The sequence below is a fragment of the Megalopta genalis genome, chromosome 6 (assembly GCF_051020955.1).
Source record: "Megalopta genalis isolate 19385.01 chromosome 6, iyMegGena1_principal, whole genome shotgun sequence".
Lineage (NCBI taxonomy): Eukaryota > Metazoa > Arthropoda > Insecta > Hymenoptera > Halictidae > Megalopta > Megalopta genalis.
Genome location: NC_135018.1, coordinates 17,200,340 through 17,223,341, shown reverse-complemented (window position 1 = coordinate 17,223,341; position 23,002 = coordinate 17,200,340). Strand labels below are relative to the sequence as shown.

General features: G+C 40.9%; 1 protein-coding gene across 7 annotated transcripts in view; it reads left to right on the top strand.

The window, feature by feature from the left end:
• Ppn (proteoglycan-like sulfated glycoprotein papilin) overlaps positions 1–23,002 on the top strand; it is a 309,416-nt gene that overhangs the window by 191,190 nt on the left and 95,224 nt on the right. For 5 of the 7 annotated variants that reach the window (XM_076523054.1, XM_076523050.1, XM_076523053.1 and 2 more), the window contains exon 1: positions 11,853–11,993. The exons of the other annotated variants lie outside the window; for them this stretch is intronic. In XM_076523054.1, the coding sequence (XP_076379169.1) occupies positions 11,953–11,993 (41 nt within the window). In that variant the 5' untranslated portion in view covers positions 11,853–11,952. Of the gene's footprint in view, positions 1–11,852; positions 11,994–23,002 lie in introns of those variants that run through there. 7 annotated transcript variants of the gene reach the window in all.

The following is a 23,002-nucleotide window of genomic DNA, read 5'->3' as shown; positions in this document are numbered from 1 at the left end:
TGACTGGGCCGCAAAAATGTTCATCTCGGGCCGCGAGTTTGACACCCCTGCTGTAAGCGAACCGCGGATCTTCGTGCGAAATAAAAATTTGCCAAGGCGTCTTCAAGAAACGGAAACGAAATAAGAATAAACCGTTTCGTCGAGTAATTTAGATAAGTTAAAAACGGTGTAACGATACCGTCGTTAATTCTTATGTCTTCGCGATCTCATGTCATGGCTACTCATTTTTGCCATGAATGCGCGAAATCCGCAGTCTAATTGTAACAAATGCGAAATTCACATTTCATTGGCATATAAGCATTGCTCTTGATGTATTTCTTTTTTGGGGAAATTGATCATGTTTGCACTGAAATTTCAATATTAGCAATTTGGAAATTCATCGAAGACTATAATTTTAAAACGTCGAGGATCACGTCGGTCACATGCGGATGATGCTAGTAATGAGCTGCAGAGTCTTTTAAAGTAATGCGTACTTAATCCTGAACGGGTACAATGAATTCGGTAAAAAAGACTATGGTTATGACAGACTTCGAATAAAAAGTGTAAAAATATGTGTTAATTCAATTAGATCCGGATAGCGTGCTGTTCGCTGATCAAATTTTTTGCTAGGAGATCTTGTAGTTGAGTTAATTTATAGCAAATTTTCGAAATAAAATTTTCGCCATTATGATTAATCAAATAATAAAAGCGTGGAAATTTAACTTTTAACAGAAAATCAAATAAATATACCATATTGTATAGAAACAGTATACCGTTTAACCCTTTGCACTCGAAGCCATTTTAACCGTGAATCAAAAATAATTTTGCTCGCTTACTGTGGTATTCCCATTTTATACGACAAAGTGCATTTTATGCATATAAAATTGATTCTTGTGGCATCTCGTACAACAGTTACACTTTCAACAATTTTTTAAAACAAACTTCGTCAATATAAAAATGATCTTGGAAAGCGATATAACAATTTCAGTGTTGCCTCGGGGTCACCACTGAAGTGCAAAGGGTTAAGTTGTAGTTGAGTCAAGTTATAGCAACTTTTCGAAATAAAATTTTCGAAAATGCGAGTTACGCCATTATGATTCTAAACCACTCGAATAATGAAAGCGTGGAAATTTAACTTTTAACAGAAAATCAAATAAATATACAATATTGTATAGAAACAGTATACCGTTTAACCGTGAATCAAAAATAATTTTGCTCGCTTACTGTAGTATTCCCATTTTATACGACAAAGTGCATTTTATGTATATAAGTTTTGAGTCTTGTAGCGACTCGTACAACAGTTACACTTTCAACAATTTTTTCAATCAAACTTCGTCAATATAAAAATGATCTTGGAAAGCGATATAACAATTTCAGTGGTGCCTCGGGGTCACCACTCGAGTGCAAAGGGTTAAGGGTTAACAGAGTCTCGAGTCTCTCTTTCTGCACGAAATTTCTAAGAAATGTCGTGAATATTCGAAGCCGGTGTCATCAGCATGATTCAGCGTCGAACGTCATCCACAATTATTTAACTAGTCTCATTTCCTTATTTCCGTACGTCTCTAATCATTACTCTAATCATTACGAGGAGACAACGACGCGCGATCGAACGAGTTGGAACTCTACAATCCGGAATCGTATTTCTAGAATTCATTCGGTCGACCAACCCGCAATCCTCGTTCCGTGGACCTCCAACAAACGACCCCATGATCGGCCACCGAATGCACTACCCTTAATGGTCGGCAATTAGCGCCGCCGTTTCACGAGGATAAACAGGGGCCAGTGAACCGTTCGCACGAAAGTGGATATTACGGTTGAAGGCCACGGATCCTCCGGATCGCAAGACGGCCGTGTAGATCCTTGGCTGGTGCATCACCTCGGAACGATACAACCGGGTCCCGTACAATGGATAGGCGCGCCTTGTCGACGGCTCCGGTCAATTACGATCGTCTGAAAAACAAATGGCCCCGTTTCGATAATTAACGACACGGTGATCGGGTTTCTCTCGAGTCTCTCGATGAAATATTTCGCGACAATTATCGTGCCGGGACGCGCACTGTAACGGTGCCCCCTCCCCCCGCCCCTCTGCGCAGATCGCTCGCCCGTGTTACCGTGCCCCACACCCCATCGCCGCACAGTTAAACAATCAGTTTGGATGGTCCAGATCATTATCATATATCGATAAAGTGTGATCGTGTATAATAGTTGTTATTTAATAATAACTTATTTTTTATTATTATTATTTGTTATATTTATTATATTTATTATTATTATTATTATTTAATAATAACTATTGAACTAATAACTAATATTTCACTAATTATTAACTAATTATTTGCTAGCAGTTATTATTTATAATATCATAGTGTATAATACAATATATACAATAAGTAGTTTTTACATGTATTGTGAAAATATAATATACATAAATGTAATATATTATACATAAATATAATATATTATACATAATATGATATATATTACATTATATAATATATTATACATAAATATAATATATATATACATCTATGTACAACGTATATACATACAAATATAAATTATTAAGGCAATATGAAATATATTTCCTCGCATTTCAGATTCGTTTTTCTAGATTGACCAGTCCTCTTCGAGACAGCAAATTTATTCTCGATAGATCTAACTAAAAATTAAAATCATGGGAATAAAATATCATTTCTAGAAAAACAGATATTCGCATTTCCATAGACCATTTTAGTATCATGCATATCGAGAGAACTATGCACATATGTACCTGGAAGAAGACGTTTTTCAGCGTCTTAAACTTGAAACGTGATATCCGAAATATTATTGAATGTTAACACTATGCCGTCCGCAGATCTTAGATATGATTCTTCCGTTTGACGCCGGCATAATAGCTTGGAAATTTTAGATTGTAAAAAAAATTTCGAAGATGGCGGTAATATAAATTCCTAAAATTAACACTTTATCGTCCGGTCGTGGTTGAGGCTGCCACTCAGTAAGGACTGGCTTAGTCGCGCGCGCATTTGCTCCCAGTACCGGCTAAATTTTCGCTATTCATTGTATTGTGCTTATTCCTTTAAAAATAATAATAAATAATAATAATTATTATAATTATAATTCATAAGGATATGGGGAGGTCAGCAAACAGTAAAGAAGCGAAAACCGTCGATAGCTAAAAGTCGATTAATAGGCTATCGGTCGATAAGCATTGGCAATCGAAAAGCCGATTAATAGGCTAGCGATCGATAAACATTGGCAATCGAAAAGCCGATAAATAGGCTAGCGGTCGATAAAGTGTTAAGATACACCATCCAAGAATTTTCGTACTTAATTCTTAGTTAAACAAGCATGATGCTGTAGTTAGTTTGCTGCCTTTTAACACCCAAGAAATACAGTTCAAATGTTATTTCAGTTTTTTGAAATGGCACCACCGGCATACGACAGATAGTTTTTGCACGGCACCCAGCGTGGTGCCACCGGACGGCATAGTGTTAATATTGACGGGAAGTTCTATAACAAACTGCCTCCGGTAAAGTTTCCCAAATTAACGTTCGACCAACTAAATCGACCGGCCAGATCATTGCGCGCCGAACGAATCTCGGTCTCAATCGTGTCTCATCCCCTCGGCGAGACTTGCAACTTTTTCTTTCGCGAATCTGGGTCGCGCGTTATCTCCCCTCCCCCTTCCCCTTTGTCTTCCCCCTTTAATTAACTTCCAGGCCGAAGTTCAGTTCAGCTTGTTACCTATTGGCACAATTAAAAGCCGCGGTTTTGCTGCGAGGGGGGTGCGCGCTCGGCGTTGTTACGGAGGGAGGGGGGGGAAGACGTATGATTTTCGAGACGGACGTAATTCGCAACCGACCCGCGATCCGACCGCCGGTCGAGACGTGTAATTTTCACGATTGCGCGCGGGCGAAATCGATCCCTTTTTTACCGCCCCTAGCCCTCCCATTCTCGATCGAGTGTAATTGCCGTGGACAATGTGGCGAGGCGTGAACAGGATGGAATCGGAGTTATGAGGCGTGCTCTTTCGTACGATACCTCTTCGCGCTCGCTTTTGCGGCGAAACTACGCGACCGGCAAATTAAAATAATTGGCTCGCGTGCTTTATCGCGTGAAACGACGTGGCCGCTCTCGTTCGGCGTCCATCGTCGCTTGCGAAAACTATTATAGATCAATTACGGAGCCGGCGGCGGACCCGTGGCATCGCCTAATTAGAAATTGCGCGTACGTCTTGATCTTCGTTCCTGATCCGTGGAGCCGAAGACGAAGTCCCGTGGAACGCGACGATCTCGGACCTTTCTGAATCTGCGCTTGTCGAGACGTTTTATCGCTCGTTTCCGAAAGCCAATAAAATGTCCAGCTAAATTGAAAATTAAAGTAATTGCAGCGGCGCAATTAAATTTTATTTGGCTCGTTTGAAATTCGGCGAAATTGCGAGCGAGCCTTCTGAGTTCAAATGATCGCGATCGGACATCGGATTTTCCTGCCTTCATAATTTATAGAAATTACCGGCGAGCCGATGAAATGTTCGATTGATCGAACTTAATGCCGTATTACCGCCAGGAGATATCAACTTCTCCTAAACTCGGTCCGGTTTAAAGTGGTCCGGTGGTTGAAGTTGTCGCGATTAACCTTTTAGGCACGACGCGCCACTATAGTGGCTTCCGCGGATATCATCTTTTAAAACGACACGCCACAATAGTGGCTTTCGCGGATGTCATCTCTCTGGACGACGCGCCACTATAGTGGTTTGCTCTAGTAGCTCACTCGCTCATCGTTCGAACCAAATAATCGTCTTCATATGCATTGTTTCACACTTCTTTTGTCTTCACATCGATTTACAACAGTCTACAGGGTGTCCGAAAAATGTCTCGCAATCCGGAAATGGCGGGTTCCTCGGATCATTTGAAGCAACTTCTTCCTTTACAAAAATGTTCTCCGAGGCACCGTTAACGAGTTATTAACGAAAAACAGTGACCAATAAGAATCGAGTACGGCTGACGCGAGGCGGCCCAGCCAACCAGCGCGCGAAGCCCAGTTCCGCTCATTGGCTCGGTCGCCTCGCGCCAGCTGAGCTGGGATTCGACCGCTCGACCGCTGGCGCCGTTGGCTCGGCCTCCTCGCGGCAGCTGATCTCGCCTCTCATTGGTCACTGTTTTTCGTTAATAACTCGTTAACGGTGCCTCGGTGAAAATTTTTGTAAAGGAAAAAGTTGCTTCAAATGGCCTGAGGAACCCGCCACTTTCGGATTGCGAGACATTTTTGGGACATCCTGTATATACAGACAGAATATACATTATCAGACTTTGTACAGTACATATCAGACTCTGCCGTTCAGAGAAATATCCTCGCGCAGAATTCAGCCGTACCTAAAAGATTAAACGTTAGAGCATCGCGGAAACCATCAGATTCATTCTGGAATCGCACGGATGCCGGCGTGGCTGCAATAAAATTTCGCTGTACCGGCAATTCGTTGAAATTTCGCTTACGCAACCGTGGCAGGTTCGCATGAACACGTGGACGTAATCATGATTCACAGCGCGACAAGCGAAAGTAAAAATAATGCAGCGGCGGCAACCACCTGGGTGTTGCTCGTTAAAAGTATTAATAGCGTACTTTTCCTCTTGGCTATTTACGACCCGATGGAGCCCGGAGGGAATAATTCATGCAATAATGTCCGAAGTTCAAGTGGGCCGGTCGCAGGAAACGCAAACTTTACATATATAAGGACCGCCGTGTGCAAACCGCGATATTAAAACCGAAGTTCGCTGCCGGAGGATCTCGAGCGCAGGCTGTTAATAGGTCATTACGCAGGCGTAATGGAAATCGATAATTAATTGATCCGGCGAGAGTGCACGGCCCTTCGCACCGATGGTAATTGACTCTTGAATATTTATGATTAACGAATTAACACCGTCGCCGATCCTGTAATTCGATATCGCAGGCTGCCAGGTTCTCGCATGATTTCACTGTTACTCTGGATTTTCCAATTTCAACGTCGCTCGCAGTCGGTTCGTAACTAACTAGAGATCTTGAGAAACGTCGTTCGTGAGTCGACTGCGTATTCCCCGTGCACTTGGAAACACCTGTTACCGAGCGAAATAGAAGAAGCTATTCGAATTAACCGATCTTCGTGACGCCTCGAATGTGTTTTTCCTGTTAGCGAAGGAAGATGAACTTGGGATTCGGTGACGCATCATATTCGCTTGAAATGATCTCATTTCATGGATATTTCATAGGTGAAGGAATGTAGTGAAAGATCATTCGATTATTGAACAAAGGTAGCCGAATGTGATAACGATAGCAAGATAATGAAATGCAATGCGATCGTGAAATAATAAAATAATCTAGAGGAGATACGTGATCGAGTTTAAGTTTTAGTTTCCAAATATATTATTCGAATAATGCCGGGTCATTGATAATCGATCGTTATTAACACTAAGCCTACCAAACAGTAATACTAATAGGGCATGTACCGCTTCACAGAAGTGAGAAGACCGAATTTATTTGGAATTTGTAAAGTTTTTATTACAGAACTTGCTCCAATAATATAACTTATTCAAGCGTTTTCCACGAAAGAGTCTCGGAACTTTGCAGAATTACAAAATAAGAAAGCGGTCACTTTGACCGCGGTAGGTTTAGTGTTAAATAGAAAAATCAGTGACAAATCTGTTCCTTAACACTTGATTTACCGGAAGCCTATTAACAGAATTTTCATTTATTGAAATTTTGTAGATAATGTTACTCGATCTTGTTGCTAACGTCTCGTTGGAACACGATAGAAACGGTTAGTGTAATTAAACAATTTATTTGGAAGTTCTTCACCATAAATTATAAACTTTTTTGAGTACAAAAATAGATGGTGGGAAGTTTGAAACATGGATATGTGACGATTAGAAATAACTGCTTGATTTAATTTGTTGTTTGAGATACGATATTACAGCCAAATAATTTAGATTATGAAAGGAAGAACGTATTCTTTTATTTTACAAAATTAATTATATTTTGGATTAAACGTTTACACGAATTTCATTGTAATAAATAAAGCTAGAACAACTTGTCCGTTTCTTTCCGAAGATATGGTACTTGTTACCGTTCTATATTTCGTAATTCATTCAGATATCGACAATTACGTTAGAAAACTGTTCTAAACCGAATATCTCTATTTTGTGCGAATGATTTTTGAAAATGGCGCGCGGTGAAAATCTAGTCTCGTCGCGCGAAGCCTTTCGAAATCGGTTTCGAAGAAAGCTCGGCTAATTTCTTTGGCCGGATCGGATCGCGCGGTGATTTCGGGCCGATCTTCGGCTTTCAGCCCGACCAGCGAAGCGACTCGTCGAGGGATCGGATCTGGGACCGCAACGGAGAACAAGTTCCCATTTCGATTTGCAGAATCGCGCAAATCGCGAAAGGTTCCGGAGGCCGAATCCCCCTGGACCGCAAAACGCGGCTCTCTCCGAATAGAATAGAATCCAGATAACGAAAGTCGCAGGGCGACCGATGCGATCTTCGGAGGCGCATCCACCTCGGACAAGGGGCTCATTAGTAGCGCGCCGATACGCGGAATACCGAAAGTCGGAAAAACGCGACGCTATGCAGACGCGAAAGTGGCCCGGCGTATCTGATCGCGGTCCGCATGCGAGACCCGACAGTGCATGTGCGCGCCCCGGATAGCGGCGATCCGATAACATTTTAACTAGTTTATCGGTTATTAATAATGCTGTTGCCGATTTATCGGCTCGCCGCTCGGAGATTGCTTTTCCGCTACGCCGGAAATTTCTGTTTTAATCCGCAACACGTAGTTGCGCCTGTAACCGACACGGCCATTAAAATCAGATACAAATTAGGATTTATCAGCGCGTCGTCCATTTTCTTTCGCCGCGGTATATGTATATCGGATAGCTTTTGTCGATCAACGGTTTCGCGTGCATTTCGATGGGATCCTCTGGGGACAGTCGAAAAGCGAGCCGATTATACAGAGTGGCTAGAATGAGCTCTTTAAAACCGTGAATCGCAAAGTTCGCGTTTCCGTTGATACGCGATTAACCCACTAACCGCGGACGAGATTTATTTATTATACAGTTGCGTCATAGGAATTGGATTAAAAAGGACGTTAAAAGGGAAACAAAAAAGTTAAGGAGACAATAATTTTTATTATATATTATATATATTATATATCTGTATATATATCTCAAAAATGTCTCGCAATCCGGAAATGGAGGATTCCTGAGATCATTTGAAGCAACTTTCTCCTTAGCGAAAATGCAAACCGCGGCTTCGTTCACGAGTTATCAACGAAAAGCAGTGACCAATGAGAGACGAGATCTGCTGGCGCGAGACGACCTAGCCAATGAATGGAGCTGGGCTTCGCGCGCTCGTTGGCTCGGCCGCCTCGCCGAGCAGCAGAGCTCGCTTCTTATTGGTTGGCGTTTTTCATTAATAACTCGTAAACGAAACCGCGGTTTGCTTTTTCGCCAAGGAAAAAGTTACTTCAAATAACCTAAGGAATCCACCATTCCCGGATTGCGAGACATTTTTGGGACTCCCTGTATATATATATATATATATATATATATATATATATATATATATATATATATATATATATATATGTCTTGCTACATTTTCAAGAAATTTGAATACTATATTGAACAAGAAGTAGTACAAGAAATCTGAATTAAACGAAGAAAGCTAAATTTTACGAGAAATTTAGAACGCGAATTCCATTTCGTCTGAGATTTCTTTGGCAGGTGATGTCAATTTTCATTACAAATTCGGATTCTTATGCTTACTGTTTCGCGGTTGAGCTGTTCAGCTTCTATCGCAAATTAATGGACATTATTGTTGGATAATTACGGAATCACGAAAATGGGATTTTCCATAACGATACACCACGTAATAATACGTATGATTGAATGTTCTGCTGACTTAATTACAAGTTGCAGTCGGTAATGATCCAATTAAACAACAATTTGCTGAAATTATTTCAATTACGGTAGAATAAATTGGGGACGATTAGTATGAACCAATGCTAGTAATCCGATCCAATGTATTTCAATAATCGTCCAGAATTTGTAGCAATTTGTACATAATCGAATTATGTATTTTTCTTGGTTTATATTGGAACATAAATTTGATTATGTAATTGTTGTTACAATTTTCGTCGGAAAGGTTGCGCTGTGAAATGTTCCTTGCGATCTATACTTCGTGTACGTAGATGTTTGGCAATGGCGTGTCAAATCCGATCTTGGAATTTAAAAATGATTTGTAAATTTAATTGCTTGTAGAAAATTCTGAATTCTCTTTTTCGCTCATAATGCATCTTGCACGCCTCGTTCCCGCGCAGAGATAGACCGGTAGCGGCTGAAGAAATTGCAGGGTAGCCTATGCTTCGTTATGTCGTTCGCGACACTTCAGTTTTCATGGAACACCTTGTCCGTTCTCCTGCCGCCCCCATGAAATTCTTTTTAAAACGGCGATGCACGGTTTCATATCAACGCGGCGCGCTTCATTTTCGCTGCTATTCCCGTCAACTACTAACACGGCAAACTCGCTGAAAAATTTCATAATCGGAAGCCAGGTATGTAGCTCTGTTGGACATTTAACAATTAGGAATCTCTTTTAGGAACGTTTTCATCAAGATAATCAACGTCGTTTGTAGTAAACATTGTTATAGCAAGAATTTGTCTAGAATATTCAACGAAGCCCGAATACATTGCGACAATCGTTTTCAGTGCTGCATCGTTCGGCTGTCTTGCAACGAATTCCTATATAATCAACCTATTTTTCGACAAACAGATCGCTCGTTCATGTTTCTTAACACGTTGAATGCCACGGGGGTCACCCGTGACTGGCACTTAAATACTATGCCGTCCGCAGATCTTAGATACGATTCTTTTGTTTGACGCCGGCATAATAGCTTGGAAATTTTAGATTTTAACAAAAATTTCGAAGATGGTGGTAATATAAATTCCTAAAATTAAGATAAGTCATCCAAGAATTTTCGTACTTAATTCTTAGTTAAATAAGCACGATGCTATAGTTAGTTTGCTGCCTTTTAACACCCAAGAAGTATAGTTCAAATGTTATTTCAGTTTTTTAAAATGGCACCAAAGTGGTACCACCGGCATACAACAGATAGTTTTTGCATGGCACTAGCGTGCTGCCAAATTGTCCATTTTTGTGCGCAATCTGGGCGTCAATTAGAGAGACATTACTGTATAGAAATGTCTCCCTTACTGACGCTCAGATCGTCCACTAAAATGGATATTTTGGGAAAAGGAAATACTATTGTTCGATTATTGCGGCTCGTTTTTATAATTGTGGACAATTTATAATTATAACTAAAAATAAACCGCAAGGCTAGAATAATCGTATCTCCTCTTCCGAAATTGTCCATTTTTGTGCGCAATCTGGGCGTCAATTAGAGAGACATTACTGTATAGAAATGTCTCCCTTACTGACGTTCAGATCGTCCACTAAAATGGATATTTTGGGAAAAGGAAATACTATTGTTCGAGTATTGTGGCTCGTTTTTATAATTGTGGACAATTTATAACTATAACTAAAAATAAACCGCAAGGCTCGGATAATCGTATCTCCGCTTCCCAAATTGTTCATATTTGCGGTCAATCTGGGCGTCAATTAGAGAGACATTACTGTATAGAAATGTCTCCCTTACTGACGCTCAGATCGTCCACTAAAATGGATATTTTGGGAAAAGGAAATACTATTGTTCGAGTATTGTGGCTCGTTTTTATAATTGTGGACAATTTATAATTATAACTAAAAATAAACCGCAAGGCTCGGATAATCGTATCTCCGCTTCCCAAATTGTCCATATTTGCGGTCAATCTGGGCGTCAATTAGAGAGACATTATTGTATAGAAATGTCTCCCTTTACTGATGCTCAGATCGTCCACTAAAATGGATATTTTGAGAAAAGGAAATACTATTGTTCGAGTATTGTGGCTCGTTTTTATAATTGTGGACAATTTATAATTATAACTAAAAATAAACCGCACGGCTCGGATAATCGTATCTCCGCTTCCCAAATTGTCCATATTTGCGGTCAATCTGGGCGTCAATTAGAGAGACATTACTGTATAGAAATGTCTCCCTTACTGACGCTCAGATCGGCCACTAAAATGGGTAATTTTGGAAGAGGAGATACGATTGTTCGAGCCTTGCGGCTCGTGTTTATAATTGTGGACAATGTATAACTATAACTAAAAATAAACCGCAAGGCTCGGATAATCGTATCTCCGCTTCCCAAATTGTCCATATTTGCGGTCAATTACTGTACCACGGTAGGAAGTTATTACGAGCACCGCAAGTCGATGCACCGAAACAGCAATGACTTTTGCGGCAACGTGACACTTCGACTTTCGCAGGAGACGTTTCCGAACGAAGTGGTGTAAAACCGTTTGGCGTTGATACAAAGGGAGGAAAGGGGGCGGGGTCGAATCACGCTGAAAGCCGACTGCTGAAGCCAGCTGCATCAACGATCTCGTCCGCATTCCGGCACCTGCAGCACGCGACGCGTTTCCAACGCGACGATTCATTAGAAGCGAGAGCGTCATCGCCGGCAAGTGTTCCCAATAAATCAGCGGGAACGTGGGCAGGAAGCACGCGATTCTCCGTGGAAACTGGTCGCCGCAGCATTGACCCAGACTTTGATCCTCTCTTGGACAGGCTGCGGCGAGACAAGTTTCACCGGAGCCGTCCCGCAACTCGTTACGTCAGCAAGCGCCGCGCCGAGAGAAAGAGTAACAGTTACACGCGTCCCTCCGTAATCGTTACGCGCGCGGGTGCCGTTGTCTCCACCTGACGAAAGCGAGTCTCTGTCCCTCCCCCTACGGGCCCACCACCTTTCCCCCTCGCTCTCGGGTTGTCGCGTGCAGCGACGAAACTCGAACGAGCCGCACAGTTGTCAACTTGTTCGGAGACGTCGACAGAACCGGGGGAGAAATGTTTCTCGTTTGCGGAATTTTATTAAACGATCACTGCAGGTATTTATGGCAATTCGTTCGGTGGAATTGGGACGTCATTGTTGTTGATACTATTTTCTAATATTTCGAGAATTTGTGACATCTCGCGAACGCATAGAAATGCGCAGTTTAGTTTGCTTGGATCGCAGGTTTATTTTCATTCTTAACAGTTTGAACACATTGACAGCCGGCGACCTAAGAGACATTTAAAGCCTGACCGCCGGCAACGAACGCCGGTCTTATTCGCTTGTTTCTGATCACTGAATAGCCAAAACAAATATTGACCACAAATATGGACAATTTCGGAAGAGGAGATACGATTATCCGAGCCTTGCGGTTTATTTTTAGTTATAATTATAAATTGTCCACAATTATAAAATCGAGCCGCAATACTCGAACAATAGTATTTCCTTTTCCCAAAATATCCATTTTAGTGGACGATCTGAGCGTCAGTAAGGGAGACATTTCTATACAGTAATGTCTCCCTAATTGACGCCCAGATTGCGCACAAAAATGGACAATTTCGGAAGAAGAGATACGATTATTCTAGCCTTGCGGTTTATTTTTAGTTATAATTATAAATTGTCCACAATTATAAAAACGAGCCGCAATACTCGAACAATAGTATTTCCTTTTCTCAAAATATCCATTATAGTGGACGATCTGAGCGTCAGTAAGGGCGACATTTCTATACAGTAATGTCTCCCTAATTGACGCCCAGATTGCGCACAAAAATGGACAATTTCGGAAGAAGAGATACGATTATTCTAGCCTTGCGGTTTATTTTTAGTTATAATTATAAATTGTCCACAATTATAAAAACGAGCCGCAATACTCGAACAATAGTATTTCCTTTTCCCAAAATATCCATTTTAGTGGACAATCTGAGCGTCAGTAAGGGAGACATTTCTATACAGTAATGTCTCTCTAATTGACGCCCAGATTATTTGCATATTCTTCATATACAAATTAACGGTAATTAAAAATGTCAACAGAATCGAAATTTTTAATTTATTATTATAAAAAAATGCAGTTTCTCATTTCATGGTTTATTACATATATTTATTACAGAGTCAGGAATCCGCCTTTTCGCGGGGCCGGCGCTCAAACGACAGACTCAAAAACCCGCGTTTTCGCGGGGTCGGCTGTCAATGTGTTAATGGGTCGCGAATAATGTACGAATATTCTTCGATTGTTTTCGAATTCTCACGGTTGAATTGCAGATTTTCTATGCATTTATAGTCGAAACTGTGGATTGTATGCGTTGATAACTGAATCGAGGATCTTACGTGCGTTTCTGCCAGCGAGTTTCTATGCAGATATTCTGGTTTTGAAAGTCAAATTATTGAACTTTCTGCATTAGGTTTTGGTGTTCGCATTCATGGGTTCTCGAAATACGTAATGAACTATTTTTATAGTCGGAATAATCAAAAATAGCGCGACCTTTATTATTCTTTCTTTAATATTTTTTAACAAATATTGTGTCGTTTAACAAATACATATTGTATTCAATTAATACAGTATGTATTCCAACCTCGCAAACGTTAAGCAAACTTCGTTACTTCTACGAATTCGAACGAATCGTCACGCACACGTGTTCACTTATGCTCTAAAAAAATACAGAAGCATCGCAAAATTTATGAAGAAAGCCGAAATACTCCTTCGTCGCGTAAAACACAGCACAGGAGAAATTACAAAAGAATTCGAAGACACGGTAGTCTTATTTTCAAGTCGGTAACATTTATTTTATCCTAGGATTGCCAATATTTCTGCGGCTTCGGAGAAACGGAAAAATTATGCGAATGTCGACGCAACATCGACAAATATTATTTTCAAATATTTAGCACTGAAGGGAAGGTTAGCGAATCGGAGCGCGTGTTTAAGGTTACTATTAATGCAGTTTATTGAATTGCTATCGATGAGCGCGGGCGCGATTAACATGATGTCGTAGGACTAGCAACTTAGGACAGACTGAGCTTTTGGAGTTGCGCGTTTGTCTCTTTTATACTGGAAGAGAAGAAAGGAATAGATGGACTTTCGTAGGAAAGGAGAAAGTTGGGAAAGTCCCGTGCGGGTCGAGGTGTCCAGATGTGAGGAGAATTGTTTTATTAGGGGTGCGTGATTTTTAGGGAATTTTGAGGATTAGGAACGGTACTTGTTTTATTGCTAGCGGCCGCGCTCGGGTAGAGGGATGCGACGCCACAAATACAATTAAAATCGACACCGGTGGAACGAAATTTTGATTTGGCTGTTGTTTCTCGGAATTATTCTGTGGTTCGCATAAAAATCCTCGATCTACGAGATTGGTTTCCCGATCCGGCGAAAGAGCAACACCAAAGTCGAATTCCATTGTTCCAGAATTCCTCGAGACCGGCCCATCGCGCATGAATAATGTATACAGCCAACAAAGACATGAATTTCGATTGGGAAAATCTGGGTTTTTGTGGAAGTGGACCAGAGTGAGCCAGGTAATCGAGTCCGTCGCGGCTCGATTTATGGAGACCGGTACAACTCGCTCACGGTCGTTGTTCCCGGCTGTTGCAAGGGCGGCGATAAATTATTTCGCAGCAGCCCCTCCCTCCCCCCACCCTTCGCTTACCGACCGTTTTACACCCCCTCGCAGCCCCGTCGCGGTTCTGCGAACGTTGCTCGCTATTTACACGCGACCGCGCCGGCCGATAAATCTCCGAAGTGTTTCTGAAATTGTATGAATTAGGCGGCCGCTACTTTCGCGTCTGATTTATCGAGGAAAATTGTCGGGCCGGTCCGGGCGCCCGAGAATTTCACGGGGGCAAACGACCCGTCCGTGTTTGCCGAATTAATTTCTGCACGCCGCGCGGAATAAATATGCTCGCGACGGTGCTACGGACGATATCGAACCCGTTCGGGCCCCAAGATCGCATCGTTCTTGTTTCTCGGTGGCGATTAGGTCACTAAATGAACTGTTCCGAATTTTTCTATTGGACTTCGTTGGGATGAACGCACATTTTAGTAAGGTCGAAAATTATTTTACGCTGTATCTAATTGACACGCAGATTGTGCATGAAAAATGGAGTCTGTAGTTTTAAAGATTTGAACAGGTTATTCCAGCGTAAATTGCGATATCGTTTAACTTTCTTCGGGATACCTTCGCGAGGAAACTGTGACACCATTTGCAGTCAAATTTACGATGCTTAGTTTCAAGTGTTCGAAGTTTAACAATATTTTTTTGGTTCAAAATAGTTAAAATAAATTCTCTCGAACACAGTTAGATTGTAATTAGTATTAGTTCAGTTGTAGCAGGTACTAGAACGAAAGGAAAAGATAGATAATTAAAACAACGGCTACACTTTGAGATTAAGTATACTTAACGCGCGCCTAAATTTTGAAGGCAATCGATCGATTAGATGTTGAGATATCATGGGCACCGTTTTGGAAAACATAATCTCGAAAAAAACGCGTTCAAAGTTTTGTATATGAATAATTATTAGGTCTACCGGAAAGTTCTGTCCGATAGTGTCACTTCAAGTTTCAATCCATATGCACACGTTGATTTGAGACATATATGACTATCTCTCTTTATCATTGCATTTACACACATGTACTCTCCTAAATAAACTGAAACAGATGGTGGAGAAAATATTTCGGAAGCAATTTTTCGAAAAATACGAACCAGATCTTGTTATCCCGAAATAACTAAAATATTCATCGGTGTGAAGAGAAATTGCATTTCTAAACTAACTTTTGGGTTATTCGTTTGTTGACGACAACGTTTCATTCTCGCAAATATTTTATTTTATTCTTTTTTATAAAATAAATTGCTTTTATATATTTTTTGACTCTAGCATCGATATTGCAGAGAATCGAATTCTTTACGTATGTTTATTCTACCGGTCAAATATCGCCAACAAAGGGCTAGCTTTTCGTTTCTATTTCAAAGAAATAAATCGCTTTTGTATTTAGTAAATTCTATATAAAATCGCGATAACGAAATTGACACGATTTTATGGCGTAAGATGTTCATGAAACCGGGCAATAATCGAAGAATTCGAGTTACTTAAAAAACGTGTACGTTACACTTGTATTCTTCTGCTCGTCTTGTATAGTTGGTTCGATAAATTTGAAAATTGTTCGCACGGTGTTTGTATGTATTAGGTCTACCGGAAAATTCTGTCCGATAGTGTCGCTTCAAGTTTCAATCCATATGCACACGTTGATTTGAGACATGTATGACTATCTCTCTTTATCATTGCATTTACGCACATGTACTCTCCTAAATAAACTGAAACAAAGATGTCTCATGTCATTATTAAGTGAGACGCGATCGTGAAAACATGGCTACCGAAGATAATGCCAGACCACATGCTGCTTTGGCGACTCGTCAGAAAATCGCAGAGCTAGGCTGGGAAAATCTGTCGCATTCACCATACTCCCCAGACCTAACATCCTCCGATTATCACTTGTTTCTCTCTTTGCAAAACTTTCTACAGGAAAAAAATTCAGAACTGAAGCTGATGTCAACCAAGCACTAGTCGAGTTCTTCGCCTCTAAAAATAAATCATTTTTTAAAAACGGCATTTACAAGTTGCCATCACGCTGGCAAGAAGTCATAAGTAACGATGGAAAGTATATTCTACAATAAATATTATTAAATGTATGAAAATTGTGTTATATTTCAATACAAAAACGGACAGAACTTTCCGGTAGACCTAATACTTACATGATTAGTATCATACATACGGTTAATAAGTACTCAACCAATCTTTAATTTCAAGAATTCGGTCATAAGGTTTTGTAGACGTATTTCTGAACCCTAAAAAATCGATTTCTCTTTTAAAGATCCACGCTAGAATATAACCTTGAGCATCGTAACCTTGAAGTACAGATCTAGAAATATTTTGGCAAATTTTGAAAACACTGTATGGATTCCAGTACGTATTTTGTAGGAATACTTTGTTTTTATTGATTTGTTGTCTGAAGATTATCTCGAGGGATGCTCAAATAACAGGCAATGTTATAGAAAATATTTCTTAGAGTAAGAAAAATAAGAAATTCTAAACATTTTAAAGTAATACAATATAAACATTAAAAAAAAAATAAACACTGAAAGTTCAGTGTCCTTAGGGTCGACGTTCTTTCGAGACGCGAAAACTTAAATTGTGTAGCATCGTCGCCCAACAAGGATCGATAGAGGACTGTTTCTGATCCATTGACATTTGATACTTGAAAGCTGCATCGGCCGGAGCCGTGCACTATTTCATAACTGTACGACCGATGCCTCTGCAGCCGGGAAACAAAGCTAAGGATGTCACGTTTGCCAGAAACTTGACTCCCTGGGAAGAAAATACGAAACATTCGATGAAGTTCTTCTTCAAGCGTGAGCATAAAACTAATGAACGCTGGAAAGAAACGAAGAAATATTTCTTGGAGTATCAGCACAATTTAATTCTACATGAGAAATCATGAATCGATCGCTTCGATCCGTCTGACGACCCTAAAACTAATCATCAGCTATTGATGTTCGAAACGACGGAAATATTTCAACGACGCGTTCTGTCTAAAAAATTCATCCATCGGACGATCGAATAAAAAAAAAAGGAAGGCTACGAGTGAAAGTTCGACTTGTTAAAAGTTTTCAGACGATGCTTAGTTCTCGTGAAAAGACTCTGCCTTCGAGATTGCTCTACTACTCGTGAATGCTCGATCGCGGTAAGTAGAAAAGGACTGTCACGGACGGGCACAGTAGTAGAACCCAGCAGAGGGCGCAGACGAAACGGCGAGTTTAGTTTATTGGTTGGAAAAGTCCGAAGTCTAATTACCGTCAGGGACAAGCAATTTTAAGCTATATACTTGCCAGAAACACGACAGGGGAACACGTGTACAAGGTGGCATTAATTGGAATGCGGCTCCCAGGGCTCTAATTGCGTCCGCGGAGTCTTCCTGATGTTTCTGTTCGCCTGCGGAAACCGGTTCCACCGAAACACCAGCTGGCTTATCGTCGCTCGCCTCTCTTGGCCACTGGCAGCGGACGTCTCGTGGGTGCGGTAATTGGTCCGTGGTAAATTATTTTAATTGGGTGGCGAACAAGAAATTGATTTCGAGTGGACCGTGATACGATATGCGCGTGTTCTCGGAACCTCTAATTAGCTAGAGATCCACGGACGAACTTTTCTCGACGACTTGGCACGACGAGACTTTCGATTCTCTGACGGTGTGAACTAAGATTTTTGAAAAAATCCTGAGACTTCGAGGGACCCCAGCGGAGAATTTCGGACATGGAAACGTTGGACGTTGAGCCGTTTATTTTGAAAGTGGCATAAGTCACTTCAATTGTAAATCTAAATTAACTTTTCTGTCTTATAGTATTTCCATTTGATGCGACAAAGTGCATTTCATGCGTATGAAATTGAGTCTTGTGACTCTTATACAGCAGTTAGACTTTGAACAACTTTTTATATCTAAGCTTTGATAGTGTAAAAATAATCTTGGATTGCGATGTAACAATTTTTTTTCAATGGTGCCTTAGAGTCGCCACTCGAGTGCAAAGGGTTAAAGTTCTTATAGCGCGACTTGGTTTTTCTGTTTAGTAATCCGAATCTTTACTCGTCGTTATTATACAGTAAGTAGATTCCAGATTTTTCGAAGTAAATTATTTGTACCTTCTATTAGTGTGTACCATATGAGCCGTTTATTTTGAAAGTGGCATAAGTCACTTTGTTCTTAAGTCGGTCACTTCGTTTTTAAATCGATATATTTAAGGGTTCGCGTTTTAACACGTTTCAAAATATGGATGCTAACTTTCGAGAAGATTTACTTGTATTTGTTATCTCAGGATACTGATATTTTTCTCAGTATAAATAATTTCGTATAAACATTAAAAAATCGCCACTTTTCATTGCGGTAAAGTGATTTATGCCACTTTCAAAATAAACGGCTCATATATCGGTGGTTATTTAAGAGTTTTTGAAAAATCAATCGTAATTGGGGATGTTTTGGTCTTTTTTTTCTAATATCGTTAACAATTTGGGTCCCAGAACCAAAATTAATATTTATAAGGATAATTTGAGACGAACCTGTTATCCGGGGCTGTTGGAAGTAATCGAATTATTAAATGTTACGTTAGTATAAAAGGAAATCTGACAATTATTCAGATCGCGAAGATTATGTTTCCACTAATGATTACAACGAATTTAGGAATTCGTGAAACACTTCTTTGAAATATTTAAATCTCGGAGATGAGAACGTTCTCGGATTTTGGCACGGTTAAACGCGATTAGGCGTACCTAGCCCAGTCATTCGAGAATCGTTGCTTTCTCGTAGTTTTGCAAAAAATATCTTCTCTATGCGTTCTTTTGGCGAACTGCTGTCGATTTCGCTTCGTTGACACCAAAATCGAAAAGATTCGAAGAACATAGAAAATATAGAATCGAATCGAAGCTCGAATCGTGCGACCTGAAGATTTGTACAATATTTCAGAGAATATTAACCCCTTGCCGTATTTTGACGAGTCCGACTCTCGTCATGCAAATTTCTGATAATAATTAATTGAGTATAGATGTTATTCTGTCCTTTGAAATTGGGATAAAATTCTAATCTCTTGTCATCAATATTTAAGCATTCGAGTAAATTTATGCACACAATAAGCATCAATTTTCTTTCCCTTCTAAGAAATTATTGCAATCGAAAAATTTCTAATTACAGTAACTGCGAAGAAGACGGTATGTCAAGGGGTTAAAAGTACAAAATTAGAAGGAGACGAATAGAAATTCAAACTATAAAAAGATTCGTCCGGTTCGATAATTTCCGTTTCAGAGACGTTGCAAATGTAGAATTCGCTTATAGAATTTTCTCGTCTGGAAGATCGTACGTCAAAGAGCAGCGAAACTACAGAAACGGAAGCAACAGACATACAATTCGTCACCTCCGAAGCAATACCGGAACAATGAGATTTCGAGTTTTCCAGTTTCGTGCTTTTCGTTCCCGTGGCTCGCGCTATAATTGAGACAGAGCTGGCTGTTTGCGACTGAAAAGGTGCCAGGCCGTAGCGTTCCAGGGTACTTAAAACCCTCATTATCTCGAGAATTAGTTTCTCCGACGGGCGAAGTAATTTGCGAGAGGTTTTTCGTCGATTCATTTCGCCGTGGTGGATTGTTGTTGTTCCGGCGGGCGGCGGGCCATTAGAGCCGCGCGCGACGTTCCGCGCCGTTCTCGGCCAATAACACCGGCCGGCTATTTTTCACGGGGAATATTATGTCCTGGGACCGATAGCAGCCGTTCGAATGTAGTCTGGGAGCTCGAATGGCCCTGGCCGGTTCCCGGGCACCGTTCCAAAACCTCTGAATGACGCCCACTCGAAGAACTTACGCAACAACGCGCGCCGATGCACCAGAAAAACACGTTCATTCACGATTCAACGAATGATCAGCCATTGCACCTGCTCGTTCATGACACACGCCGCACGCCGGTCGCTTTTTCTGGTCGAATCTGCCGCGGACACAATCGATGCTATCGATGCGGGGCATATCCGGCGTGTTCGTGCCTTCGTACGTACAGGGTGTCCCAAAAATGTCTCTCAATACGGAAACGTGGGGTAGCTGAGATCATTCTAAGTAACTCTTTCCTTTGCGAAAATGCAATCCGCAACTTTGTTTACGAGTTATTAACGAAAAACACTGACCAATCAGAGGCGACGGCGCGAAGTTCGAGAGCCCGCGGCACGAGGCTTTGACAGAAGGTAGGGACGGACTCGAGCCGCGTTCGAAGTATTGAACAAGTCACGAAGCGTGAACTTTCCGGATTTTTTTTACTACGTAACAGTGATATTTTTAGGAAAAACGTTGTTCACCTTTGCTTTAGAACGTCTGAAGAATATTTACTAATTTTTCGGACCCGAAATAATATGTAGTTTAACCGTGACAGCCGTTTTAATTTTCTGGTGTGCATGACACCTCACGTGTACCATATAAAATTTTTATGTACAAGGTGTACAGTGAAGATTAACAAAGTTCGTAAATGATATTTTAATTGAAATAATTCCGTGTCCGAACAGAATTCAACGAATGATTCGCAAAGCTGATTTAATAATAAATAATCGCGTTAAGAGACGTAAAGGATTTATTTATTAGGGAAATACGAAAATATTCGGGATCTCGCCCCACAAGCGATTTTATACGAGAAAGGAAGTCGAAAACAAGAAATCAAATCTTTTCTTCCGAGGCTACGCTTTCGAGAGAAATTAGTCTGAAGCGGCTTATGTGTACCATAAGGTAATAATAGTGATAGTAGCGATAACAGTAAACCTAATCGGTATATTCGCTCTTTTTGATAATGCAAACCACTTGCACATCGGTGCATTAACATGTTCGGTCAAGTTGCATTTAAAATTGCGAATTGACATGGAAACGAACATTTAGAACATACATACTCATTGGAAACACATTGTAGAAATTCGCTTAAAAAATTAAGCGACACTGTGTAAACTAAATCTTTTTATAGATGATGCATCACGCTGACCATCCTCGCAATTTTTTCTCCGATTTCAGCACTTTCACGACCAAAGCAGCGACTATGAAACTTTTTCCTAATTAAAGCAATTTTTTTTTTAATGAAAATTTATGCATTCTGTGGATCGTAAAAAGTTTCCTCGACCGGACAGAAAATAATCTGATTCAGCGTAGACAAAGTGTTACATATGTGACACGTGCGTGCAGCCGATGATTCTGAAATCCGAAATTACATGTTAATGTTTTCGCTTCAAACTTTGTTCGGAAACGTACGTATTAATTTCGTTGGGTAAATCAATGTGATCGACTTCTTCGCGACTAAACGATAGATAGTAGCAGTTCCATTGATCACGGAATGACCGAGTAACGTTTTTTAGGGGTAATTCTTTTCTCTAAAAATAAACCGTTCACATGTTTCGTTCATTTCTCTTCCGGTTAAGCTCCTTTGTGCGTCAAAATTGTTATAAATAATTGTAAATAATTGTAAATATAATTGTTATAATCAAAATTGCGCCTTGTGTTATTAGCGTCACTGTTATCTTTTTTACAGCTAATTTGCAAAATCCTTATTCACCTGAATTTTAAGGCTAACGAACTTTTAACACCGATCGGCATCAAGGCCGTCCATAATGTTCGGCGAACGCGTCAAGCTTCGGCTGGAATAAAATCGCGCCGAATGTCACATTGTCAACGCCGGCGAGATTAGGCGACATCATCTGCTCTGTACCAAAGAAATTCCATGTGTAACGCTGCATCCGGGCGTTACCGCGGCCTTGCCACCGGTCTAACTTCGAGATAGAGTCGGCCGTTATTGAAACTTCCGAAGATCGAGTTTAGGTTTTGATAGCCGTCGAGCTCGCGGAAATGGGTTACATCTTTTATGATTGTGGCCGTGGGGGACAAGCTTATGAACGTCCGCCGTGCTACACCGTTAACAGACTGTATCGTTGCGCGATGCATCGGTCGAGATCTGAACCGGCATGAATATGTAAAGCTGCTGGGGCTACAACCAACACACACACGTACACATACACACAGAGGGACAGAGGTAGGGAGGCAGAGAGACAGAGGGATAGAGAGGTAAAGAGATAGAAAGAGAGAGAGAGAGAGAGAGGGAGAGGGAGAGAGAGAGAGGGAGAAAGAGAAAGAGAGAGATAAAGAGATAGAAAGAGAGAGAGAGAGAGAGAGAGAGAGAGAGAGAGAGGGGGAGATATAGAGAAAGAGGGAGAGAGAGAGAGAGATAGACAGAGAGAGAGAGAAGGAGAGAGAGGGATAGAAAGAGAGAGAGAGAGAGAGAGAGAGAGAGAGGGAGAGAGAGATAGAAAGAGAGAGATATATATAGAAAGAGGGAGAGAGGGAGAGGGAGAGAGAGAGAGAGAGAGACAGAGAGAGAGAGAGAGAGAGAAACTGCTTCTCCCGAACACTTCTAACGAGGACCTCCTACGGCCGAGTTCGTTACAGACGACAGGTTCTTCGGCTTATAACCTGTCGACCCTCTTGCCGGGCTTCGAACAATTATGGCAATCCCATGGTACCGCGTTCCTCCGG